Raw genomic sequence first — 12,500 nt, 5'->3', positions numbered from 1 at the left:
GGGAAAAAAATGAAGTTGATAAGTTTTCTCGAATCAATGATGAAATTATCATGTTTATATTTTGGCGTATCAGAAAGAGCCGGCCATGTCTGAATCTGTTTTCAAGTTCCGTCCGCAGAAGGTGAAATACATCTCTCTCTCTCTCTCTCTCTCTCTCTCTCTCTCTCTCTCTCTCTCTCTCTCTCTCTCTCTCTCTCTCTCTCTCTCTCTCTCTCTCTCTCTCTCTCTCTCTCTCTCTGTCAGTCTGTCTGTCTGTCTCTCTCTCTCTCTTTCTCCGTATCCCTTAATTCGGTTGCAAAAAATTACAATACACACACACACACACACACACACACACACACACACACACACACACACACACACACACACACACACACACACACACACACACATATATATATATATATATATATATATATATATATATGAGCCCCTTTCGTTCATGGTGGTGTTATTTATTTGTTTATTTATTTATTTATTTATTTTTGTTTGTTTCATGGCTGGCACCAGACAATCTTATATCCGAGGCACCCTCCACCTCAGCCCCACCCTCCTTGGTAGCAAAGACATTGAAGTTCGATAATTGAAGACGATCGAAGCCTCATGAAGCATATTTGAAATCATGAACCAATACGAATATAAGAAGGAAGGAGACTACAAGAGACCATAAGGCCTACAGTAGGCATAAACTATTTTATTGATTTTATTTGTATGCTTGTTTGTTTATTTATCCGGTCATATTTATTTCTGTCGTTGTTTGTTTGTCTATTAATTTTTGTTTATTAATCAACTAATTAGTTTATGATCTATTTGTATATTCATTCATCTAACTATATATGTATTTACCGCTACGTGCTTCTTTTTTCATGTATTTATTTACTTATTTACTTATCAATCAATTAATATTTACTGATTCATTTGTTTTTTCAGTTAACCATTTATTCATCTTTTAACTTATCAGTTAAGTATTTTTTTATTTATTCATTTATTCGTTTGTTTATTAATTCATCATTTATCTATATATTTATTAATTTATCTATATATGCATGTATTTATTTACTTATTTATTATTTACTTATTCATTTAGTTTTGGTTTCAGATTTCCACATATAAGTTGCACGCGAGTGCAAACCTGCCCTGTGTGGTAAACTCGAATTTCATGCAGTTCCATATTTCCCATTTCAGTGCCTGTTTCATCCGAGGCAAACAATGGGTCACGTGACCTTATTGACAGGGAAAAAGGGAGATTGTGTTTGCCCCCCATAAAAAAGTGGCAGCTTCATGCAAGGCAAACAATGGCTCACGTGGCCCAAGTGGCAGGGAATATGGGGGATTATATGTTTCCCTAAAATTTCCCCATTAAAAATCCCACTCTCATCTGAGTATGTTTATGCCAGAAAGCTCTGACCAGTGACCAACACCTTTCCTGGCTGTCCAGGCAGAAATAGCTGAGGAGGCAAATGGTGGCGATGAAAAAAAATATAAGCAATCATCTTCATCTTTATCAAAACCTAACCTCACACAAGTTAAGGAAAACTTAAACAAAGAATAGTCATACTAGTGTGAATTTCTTGAGTGGACAAAAGAATAAAACTTATCTGACCTACCTGGCGGCAATGTTCCAGGTCGTGCTTGTTTCCGAGTAATGTGATTGGCGGAGACGAGGGATGCCGTAACGTCAGGATGGCTCGAAGCAGCTGATTGGCCAACCCGAAGGAAGGTCGGTCTGAGATGCTATACACCACCAGGTAACAGTCGCACTGGCAGATTTCTAAACTTGGGACGGTCATGTCGCCCTGAGGGAAAAAATAGATAACTAAAGCATTTAGAATGTCTTTTCTAGGAATATATGTGTATCATCCTCTAGAACATCTTCACTTTAATATATATATATATATATATATATATATATATATATATATATACAGTATATATATATATATATATATATATATATATATATATATATATATATATATATATATATATATTGTGTATGTGTATTTTAGCAAGAGGTTTCTAATCTCGTTCGTGAATTAAGCAATTTAAAGTTTCTTCCCTCAGAGATCTATTAAAGAGTCATTGGCTGGGCTATGGGTGTTCTGTCAGTGAAACTCGAGGTAGCTCAATGGATACAATGTCGAACTCATGAGTAGGTGGTCGTAAGTTCGATTCACTGAAGCCGCTGAGGGCTATGACGCGTTGGTTCTCAACAGCCCAGCCCAGGCGGGGAGGCGACCCAAGTATCGGCTTAAAAAACCCAAAGGATTTCCGCAACTGACAGAGGTTGCCCTATCAGGTATTTCTCAGCATCCCACTTCGTGGATGAGGGATGGTGAATATAGGTTATGAAAACTTTCATGGTGGATGCTTTAAAGGATTTTGTGGTAGTTCACACCAGGCGATTATATTTATCTCTGAAAAAAACTCATCGTCATCTGAAAAATTCATCTATGATTCCATGTATTATACCTTATAAAAGCAAATAAATAGTCTTGATTAATCTTCTAAAGCATTGGTAATCCACTAATACAGAGGTTGGCAACCTTTTCCCCGTTACGCATCCCGAGAGTCATCAGACCATCGACCCGTACCTCCGTTAACCTGACACAGAATATAGAATGGTGATGTATTAAAGCTAATCAAACATACTATGGTATCGCAATAGATATCAAATGGTTCAAATTGTAATGTCTCTATTCATCAGTTAAGCATTGACATAAAAAATAATGTACAGTTATTCTACATATGCAGATTTCATTGTGTAATCTTTCGTTAGTCATCTAAGTACTCTTGTAAACCGTCCCGCAAACCCCTGGGGGTTTGAAAACCCCAGGTTAAGAACCCCTGCACAAAGAGGATATAGATCCTCAAACAAACTCGGTGGAAAGTTTTCAACCTGCAGGTTTTGTGATTCCAAACGCCTCCATATAAAAAATGGGGGATGGGGATAAAGAAATCCAATCAAATAAAGACAGGTTAGAGACATAGCAATTCAGATCATTGGAGACAAATCTCGGTGACAATGTCCTGGTGCAACTCTGAAATAAATCACAATATAAGTTGTTAGTTGATAGTTATTGGTGCGACACATGATATCACTCCTGGAAGGCCATTGGAGGCAAGTCTCGGTGACAGTGCCCTAGTGCAACTTTGAAATAAATCACAATATTAGTTGTTAGTTGATAGTTATTAGTGCAACACATTATATCCTTCCTGGAAAATGGGACATTGTTGGAGCGCAGGCAGCTCCTCGGTAGAATTTCTCAAGGACTGTGACATCATACATCTCAAAGAACCCGCACACCCTGATCACGAGCAGAGAGCATGATAGAAGATAAGATAAATTTACAATTAGTAGCACCTGACCGTATAAAAACCAATTTTAACTTTCTGCTTTAAGAGCTACAGCTTATAGGTATAAGAGCTACAGCCTATAGTTTGAATGACCATAAAATGTAAATCACATGTGAAGAGCGCTTCCGTCTGGGGTATTGGCTGCATGTTACTGTTGGGTTAAAACCTGCTCAGTAATGTGCAGCTGATACTTTAGGGTCTATATGGGGCGCCCCAACGGACCAGAGCCACATAATTTTGTCTGTGATAGAGGAAATCTTTATACATAGAGAAACGATACTATTTTATTATAGCGCGACTGTTCCTCCATTATGCTGTCCCCCCCCACTCTTAATACTGTCCTGTACCACTTCTCTTAATATAAATTTCCTTTTTTACCGAACTCTGTGGTATGGGAGAAAGAATACTGCCACCGAGTGTTTCCACTTGAGTCGTAGAAGAAAATAAATAAATAAAAATGGAACGGGGATAGGACAAGGAGTCCTACTCTCTGTAGCCCCAAAGGGGACATTCCTAAAAAACGCAAAGGCATAAGAAGGTCTGGGAGGAGCTTTCCAACCAGAACTCTAAGGTTTGGGTCTTCTAATGTGAGTGGATATGGTACAGATGAGAGTAAAAAGGAAGAAATAGGCAGTATATTTGCGAGAAGAAAGATGGATGTGTTAGCGTTGAGTGAAACTAAGTTGAAAGGGAGGAGCGAGTTTGAGTTTGGGAGTGTTGTTAGAAGGGAATCAGGAGGGAAGAGAGGACGAGGGAGAGAAGGGGTGGCTATACTAGTAATTGAAGAGATAGGTAAACGTGTGGTGGAGTGGAAGGAGGTTTCTTCAAAGTCAGTGTGGATAAAGGTGAAACTGGGAGGGGAGATGTAGGTTTTCGTAAGTGCATTTGGTTCTGGTAGTGAGAAGAGTTTAGAGTAAAGGGAGGCTTTTTGGAGAGATTTCAATGAGTGCATAGAAGGTTTAGGAAGAAATGTCACAGTAGTGGTATTGGGAGGTCTTGATGCTAGGGTAGGAGACAAACCAATAGATGGAGTGGTAGGGAAGTATAGTGCTAATTAAAAATTGTGCTGTAGAGAGTGACGTTCAGATGAGCAGCACAGGAGGGAAAGAAGAAGAACATCAACACGAATAGGGACTCGAGCTTGAAGAAGAATACGAGCACGAAACGACGAATATAACAAATATGAAGAACATGATCAAGAAAGGGAAGAAGAACACAACAAAAACAAGAACAGGATGAGGAAAACAGTAATAAGAACAATACGAGTAGGAATAGGAAAATATATGTGGAAAGTAAGAAGACAGCAAAATAACGAAGAACAAAAACAACACTAGGAAGAAAAAATGAACTAGAGCAAGACGGGAAAGAAGAACAAAGCAAAGAACAAAGAAAAGAGTAAAACGGAAAAAAAAACAAGATCACTGCGAAATAGAACAAAAACAATGCAACGAAGAAGAAAAACAAAATGAGGAAGAGCAAGACCAAGACGAGGAAAAGCAAGAACAAGAATACGTGCCGGAAACTTGTGATCGCTGAATACAAAAAGGAAAATCTTTGTAGTAATTGTAACAACTAAGTTGGATATGGGAGAGTTTTGAGATTTTTCATGTATATATTTTATGATAGGGGTTTGGGAGGTGGTTGTTATCATCTAGGTGATGTAGTGTTTTTCATTATAACTTGGATATTATTCATAGGGCTTGTGTTCTTTTTTTTCTTAAGAATGTGGAAGATTCTAGGGTTGTCCTAAAAGCGTTGCAAGGCCATTTTCTTTACTTTATGTGCTATGGTGCTGTCTGCATTCGACCAGATAACTGCGTCGTGATGTACATGGTGAGGTTTTTGGAGCAAATGGGAGTGCTGCCGAATTTATGTGCTTTGTGAGATAAGCAAATGTTGTGTCGATTGCTGAGTAATCTTCTGTTTTGGTTGTGCATAGTGTTGTTTGAAAAGTCTTATTATTTGCACGGGAAAAGAGCCATCACGGTTGTGTGTGTGTATGTGTGTGTGTGTGTGTGTGTGTGTGTGTGTGTGTGTGTGTGTGTGTGTGTGTTTGTGCTTGTGTTTGTGTTTGTGTGTGTTTGTGTGTGTGTGTGTGAGTGTGTATGTGTGTGTGTGTGTGTGTGTGTGTGTGTGTGTGTGTGTGTGTGTGTGTGTGTGTGTGTGAAAACCAGTAAAATGTGTAAAAGGTGGGATGTGGTCACTATGGAGCAGGTCTGGTATCCATAGAGACTGATTACTGGATGTGGGAGTCATTGTTTGGAAGTAAATGGCTGCAAGTTGGTTTGTGTTGTAAGTAACGGGGAATAGTTCGTTAATAGATTCAATTTGGAAGTAGGTAGAAACAACTTTGCCAGCCGTGTAGTTAATGAATCGAATAAACTTCCTACACAGGTAGTGCAATGTAGTTCAGTTCGAAGCTTTAAGAATCATTTAGATAAACACCTAAGCAAGATGCTGTAATGATTATAATTTATTTTATATTATTTGTTTTTGTTTTGTTATCATTTGTCTGTTTGATTTTCGTTTATTATTAGTTATATGTCAATTTATTATTATTTACTATTTACCTGTTTGTTTATTATTTAACTATACCTATACATTTATTTATGTATTCTATTTGTTATTTACATTATTATAGTTTTTATTTATTAATTTATTATTATTGTGATTTTTTTTCGCATCCGACCTAGATATGGACCAAAAGGTCTCCTGTCGGCATGCTCCGCCTTTGTAATCCTTTGTAATGATATTACATTGACTCGAGGGGATCTGGTGGTGTATTGACGGTTCTTGGTAAAATATATAGAAAGGAGGGATTTGTTGTGTAAGGAGGGCTGATAGTGCTTCAGATGTAATGGTTTCTGATGGTGGGGGTGGGGCTTATAGACAGTGGCGGCGCCGGAGGGGGGGCTTGGGGGGGCTTTAGCTCCCCAAAAAAGTGGCCAGCCCCCCCATTGGCCCCCCCAACTGAAATGAGCAAATTGAAAATTTAAAACACTCATTGAAATAATTTTATTAAGTGGAATTTTTAATTGCCAGGGCTAAAGATTTGTCAACCATCAGTGCTAGCCCTACCATTAACCCCCTCCCCTTCTGAAATGAGGATAATATATGTGTATTATCATATTACTATTAGCCCCCCCAAAAATTTGCTCAGCCCCCCCTTAGCCTCCCCAACTAAAAATTCCTGGCGCCGCCGCTGCTTATAGAGAACAGATGGTTAATGGAACATGTAGGAAAATGTTGGCTGCTGTGGCCTGGACAGGGGTCTGGTGTTTAAGTTATAGAGATGTGGTGCCTGAGCAGACGAGTATTGCTGTACCTCCTTGTTTGGCATGAATAGGGAAAGTGAGGTGGGTAGGAATGTAATATAGCCTTTTAGGCTTGGTGGCAGGGTGCGTATGGCTAATTGTGTTTTTTGTAAATAGATTCAGTCAGGTTTGTATTCCTGGAGAGGGATATATATACTTTCCCAATTTGGGATGATTCCTCGGCAATTTCATCGTATGATGGAGTGTTTTATTACCTAGGTGGACTTCGGTTGTGTATCATTTACTGTTATTGTAGGTTCTTTGGTATACTTGAGTATCTTTTGGAAAGAAAGATGGGTTGTGGAGAAGTTGAGTCTTGTTAGGGTAGTTTGAGGTCTTGCTAGACTTGCATAGGGTTTGGTATAGTTGTATATTATTTTTATTGGGCTAAAGTGGATGTCTACTCCTAATCCAATTTGGAGGCTTCGTGTATTCCGATGGGTATTGTGGATAAAAGAGATTTGCTTTGGTTGTTTGGAGAGGGAATAGTTTGATGGCTCAATTAGGGTGGGGAGTATGCGGGTGTGGTCAACCTCATCTGCTCCATTACATCTATTATAGTTTTTTCTGGAGAGCTAGATATCTTTTATGGTTTCCCCCTGGAGAGGTAGACATCTCTTATGATTTCTCCTGGAGAACTAGACATCTCTTATGTTTTCTCCGGGAGAGCTAGATTTTTCTGGGGTAGTATGGTTGTAAGTGCTGGGGTTTGATTCTCATTTATTATTAGTTATATGTCAATTTATTATCATTTACTATTTACCTGTTTGTTTATTATTTAACTATACCTATGCATTTATTTGTACATTTTATTTGTTATTTACATTATTATAATTTTTATTTATTCATTTATTATTATGATTTTTTTTCGCATCCGACCTAGATATGGACCAAAAGGTCTCCTGTCGGCATGCTCCGCCTTTGTAATCCTTTGATAGGAGGTTGTGTAGAAGGTTCTTGTACTTTAGGCTGAGGGGTTAAATTGCTGATTCTAGTGACATAGGTGAGGAAGTCGGAGGAATTTATGTAAGTAGTTCCTGCATGATATGGGTGGTCTCTCTTGGCGTGGTCGATGAACTGGGCTTATACAAGGATAATGTTCTGACAGATCGTAGTGTTTCCGCGTACGTAACCTCACATCTAATCATCCTGGATCGTACTTGTCTTCGGGCTTTTCTGAAGCTAATGAATTCCGTGTCTCTGAGACATAGGACTTCTTTTACAAATTAGTATATTGTGCAGGGTGAGGATGACGTTAGGTGATCTTGGCTTCGGCTTTTACATTTGGTTGGATTTGAGTATAGGGTACCTCGTGCAAATGTTGAACAATATGTATATACGCCTGCTCCCTATGTGTCCAAAGTGCTTGCAGTTGAAGTAGCGACATGAGTGGGGATAGTACTTCTTAATTTCATATTCTGAGTAGTTTACGATTAAATAGTGGTTGCTGAGAGTCACTATTAGTGTGGGGATATTGTTTTTTGTATAGTTTATGGTTTTCTTAACACGATACACCCCTATCAATTTTAGGCGTCTTACTATTTCAGGAAGGTGGAAAAAGAAGACACGGGTCTAGTTCTGAGTTTATTACTGACCGGTTTAGCTTTGAGCTTCTTCAGGGAAGTGACAGGTTTCGCTTTGGTCTTCGTCATTCCTTTGAAGAAGCTCAAAGCAAAATCAGTTAGGAATAAACTCGGAACTAGACCCGTGTCTTCTTTGTCCACCTTTCTCGACTTGTCAAAATGTTTCAACAATTCTATTATTTCTTCTTCATGAAGTATTTCATTGTCATGGGTTCATTATTAGTAGTTTTCAAGACCAATAATCTTGGGTAGTCCAAGTGAAGTTCCACTTCTCGATATTAGTCAGTTTGGTGGTTAGTAGGGTTGGGTAAGCTCAGTTATGCAACGCCCCTTAGTATGATCGGAGTTGCAGTCATTGACTGTGATGCTCGAGTCTGCTGCTATCGTAGACGATGGTGATCATTGCCCTCCATGGAGATGGGAGGCCATTGCTCCTGTGTTACCTTTGTAGATCTTTATCGAGATTGGGGAGTTGGGGGAAGGTCTTCGTTTCGTTCACAGGTGAACATTGCGGGACAGAGCGGAAGTGCAACAGAGGAAGTTTGGATTTGGTGAGGCTATTGCACCCTTTATGTTGATCTTGTTCGGTTATTATCATTGATGCCGCGTTTGAATGATCTTACTGATGGCAATTCCCTAGCCAGGATGGAGTAAGGGTATAGAATAAAGTATTGATTTGAGGCATCTTTTCTTGCCTTGCTGCGGTCAAAGGGCCTGCACCAACACCCGTGCGGTTCGTGACTGCTTCCAGAGATCATCTTCTACCCCACCATCGTCATTGGATTTTTTAGTGTCAAGTGGAATAATGAAGTTATGCGGATAAACGAACAAACAGACCTATTGGTCCTTACATGGACAAACGAACAGCAACAGACCTACTAGTCCTTACATGGCTGTTCCGGTATTTAACCTATTATTAATATTATCATCACCATTACCATCACTATTACTACCATTATTATCACTATTACCACTACCGCCATTATTAACAATATTACCACTATTACCATTATTAACATACAGCCAATACCCCGTCTGGGGTATTGGTTGCATGTTATTGTGGGGTTAAATGCTGCTCAGTAGCATGCAGGTGATACTTTTGGATATATATGTAGCGCCAGTATGGACCAGAGCCACACATCATTTTGTCTGTGATAGAGGAAATCACTTTTCACAGAGAAATGATGATACTTTATTATACTATGATGGTCCCTCCGTTATGCTGTCCCCACACTCTTAATACTGTCCTGTACCACTTCTCTGAATATTCAGTTCCTTTTCTCGCCAAACCTTGTGGTGGTGGTATGGGAAGGGATGTTAGAAGAATGCTACTACCGAGTGTTTCCTCTTGAGTTATATAAGGCGACAAAAATGGAACGGGGATAGGACTATGCATCCTACTCTCTGTAGCACCAAAGGGGACATTCCTAAAAAAGTAAAGGCATAAGAGGGTCTGGGAGGAGCTTTCCAGCCAGAACCATAAGAATCGGGTCTTTTAATGTGCGTGGATGTGGTACAGATGAGAGTAAAAAGGAAGAGATAGGCAGTATGTTTGTGAGGAAGATGGATGATAAGAGGAGATTGTATGAATGAGTTATTGTGCCGACAGCACTATATGGGGCAGAAACATGGAACATAAGAGAGGAAGAGAGGAGTAGTTTGAATGCATTTAAGATGAAATGCCTGAGAAGTATAATAGGGTTTGCTAGGTTGGATAGAGTGAGAAACGAGGAGGTGAGGAGGAGAGCGGGGCTGGAGAGGGAGTTGGGAGATAGGGTTGATGAAAGAGTATTGGGATGATTTAGACACATGGAAAGAATGAGTGAAGAAAGATTAGCAAAAGAGGTGTGGAAGGCAAAGATGGAAGGAGTGAACATGAGGGGGCGACCAAGGATGAGATGGATGGATGGGGGTAAAAAGGGTATTGGGAAAGAGGAGAATACCAGTTGAGGAAGGAAGGGAGAAGACAGAAGCTAGGGGTGAGTGTGGAATAGTTGTGTATGGATGATGTTGTGATGCATGGAAGGGCGTGGGATGAGGGGGGGGGGTGAGGGAGTAGGTGTGAATGATATATTTATGCAGCCCGAAGGGATTTATCACCGTCTTCTCTCTCTCTCTCTCTCTCTCTCTCTCTCTCTCTCTCTCTCTCTCTCTCTCTCTCTCTCTCTCTCTCTCTCTCTCTCTCTCTCTCTCTCTCTCTCTGTGTGTGTGTGTGTGTGTGTGTGTCTCTTTCTCTCTCTCTCTCTCTCTCTCTCTCTCTCTCTCTCTCTCTTTCTTGCATGAGAGGACGGAGATGGGGGGTCGCCGATTAAATGAAACGGCCTTGTTGTGGATGTGCTGTGTCTTGCTGCATTGCTTGTGATCCAGGGTAGTGGGTGCGATGCAGTGATGACCCGTCATCCAGGAGGAGCCAAGATAAGAGGGAGAGAATGGTGAATGTGAGTGGAGCATGTGGGGATGAAATGGCTGGGAGTGGATTTTATGCCTTTGTTATTGGCTACGTGCCTTGTAAGGGGGAAAAAGCCGTTGGTATATGTATGCATGTATTACTATCTATTTATTCATTTATTTGTTTATTTATATTTATTTATTACTTTTTTAAGTGATGGTAGGATAAAATCTTGACAGTGGCTAAATATACTGCCAATGTCTCCGTCGCTATCTTACTTTTGACATCAACTCTCAGATGGGAGTGAACCCTTGGGGTATCATGATGTTCTTGACATCAAGTCTCAGGAATATCATGATGTGGTGAGTCAGCAATTTGTTTTCCTTCATCCCACTTCCAAATCCCACTTCGAGCTTTTGTTGCAATTTTCTTAGGCAAGATATGAGACGGACAGGGCTTCAAAGCTTTGAAACATGATTCACAACTCTCTCCTATAAGGAGGCTACAACGGTGCCCCTTACACAGGACTTAATGGCGGTAGAATTCAATGAACCATACCCTTGGTCCAACTCACTGGCGGTAGGGTATGAACTGCCGTTATCTTGACCTCCGACGTTCTAACCCGTTCGTCCAGTGAGCATCCTGGTGTCAGGTATAGGGTGCGAATCCTCGTACACGGTACGAGTACCAAAAATCAAAACTGGTGCTTATATTTTTCGTAAAAGGATTCCTATCGCGCAGGGAAATATCAGTCCCCAGTTCATAACTATGAATTAGGTTACTGGTGATAGTGCATATACTGGTAACCATGATAAGGATATTAACGATAGTGATAACGAAATTTAAAGACTACTGATACTTAGAACTTTATATAAAAATGAAAAATGAGGTCACGGTAACTATAGTAGTAATTGTAACTACAGATACACTGGACTAGTCCAGAGTGAAGTTACCAGGCTGCGGTGAGATATCGACTATAGTCTGTGCGCTTCAAGAAGTCCGTTCAGGGTGTGGCTTACGTCGTTATGTTACTCTTACTTAATCTTACTCTGTTGGTGTTCGGGCCGCTTGCTGACCCCTTACCGCCAATATTACCGGCCTCCATTGACGTCGGTCTTGCGCACTTGTCATCCATTCTTCCGTATTCTCCATCCCAGCACTTCTTAGGTCTTGTTTGATGTTATCCATCCATCTTCTTCTGGGTCGTTATGTACTTTGCCAAATCAACCTTAGTACATGGCTCTCTTTATCTCTTATGTCCCGTTTATGATTTTTTTTAATCGTGTAAATAGTAAAGAAAGCTATCAATTTTTAGGATCATAACAATTATTTGAATACATTTTATGACACGTGGCAACAGCGCTCCCCCCCCCCCCACGTTGCCACGCCGAGGTGTCACAGGTGAGACCAGTGGGATGGGGTATAGGTAATCGTTGTTTTGACACTAAAAAGGGATACTCCTTTTATTATACAGCTTTCTTTACTATACACAGAATATGAAATAAGCCATTTCAGATAACACATAGATGGGAAATAAGAGAGAGAGAGAAAAGCATTTACTAAGGTTGATTTGGCAGAATGATTAGTAGTAAACCACAACTTATGCCACAACCTAAATGGACTCCTTTAAAGCACATAGACTGTAGTCCTGATGTGTCTTAAGAGTTCCTTTGTGGTGTCGTCTGCTTATGACTGGACTTAGGAAGATTCTCTAACATATCGACTACTCCTTACTGGACTTTCGAAGGTTCTCTGACATATCGACTACTTTTTCCTGGACTTACCGGTCTCGTTGAGACATCGACTACTTCCGCCTGGACAGTTCGATCCTGCAGAGTCACCTGATGCCGATAGACC

The 12,500-nt window shown here is 40.1% G+C and overlaps 1 protein-coding gene across 1 annotated transcript in view; it reads right to left on the bottom strand.

Annotated features, from left to right (window-relative positions):
• The window catches only part of LOC143017420 (uncharacterized), a 49,143-nt gene that overhangs the window by 12,706 nt on the left and 23,937 nt on the right, over nucleotides 1–12,500 (bottom strand). Inside the window, exons 3-4 of the mRNA XM_076172137.1 lie at nucleotides 12,428–12,500; nucleotides 1,608–1,796 (exon numbers count right to left, since the gene is read on the bottom strand). The exon at nucleotides 12,428–12,500 is cut by the window's right edge and continues 4 nt beyond it. Coding sequence (XP_076028252.1) covers nucleotides 1,608–1,796; nucleotides 12,428–12,500 — 262 coding nt within the window. The remainder of the gene's footprint in view (nucleotides 1–1,607; nucleotides 1,797–12,427) is intronic.

Source organism: Oratosquilla oratoria, chromosome 32 (genome assembly GCF_046742065.1).
Source record: "Oratosquilla oratoria isolate Oo_2021 chromosome 32, ASM4674206v1, whole genome shotgun sequence".
In the NCBI taxonomy this organism is placed as follows: domain Eukaryota; kingdom Metazoa; phylum Arthropoda; class Malacostraca; order Stomatopoda; family Squillidae; genus Oratosquilla; species Oratosquilla oratoria.
This window is presented reverse-complemented; position numbering and strand designations above follow the sequence as displayed.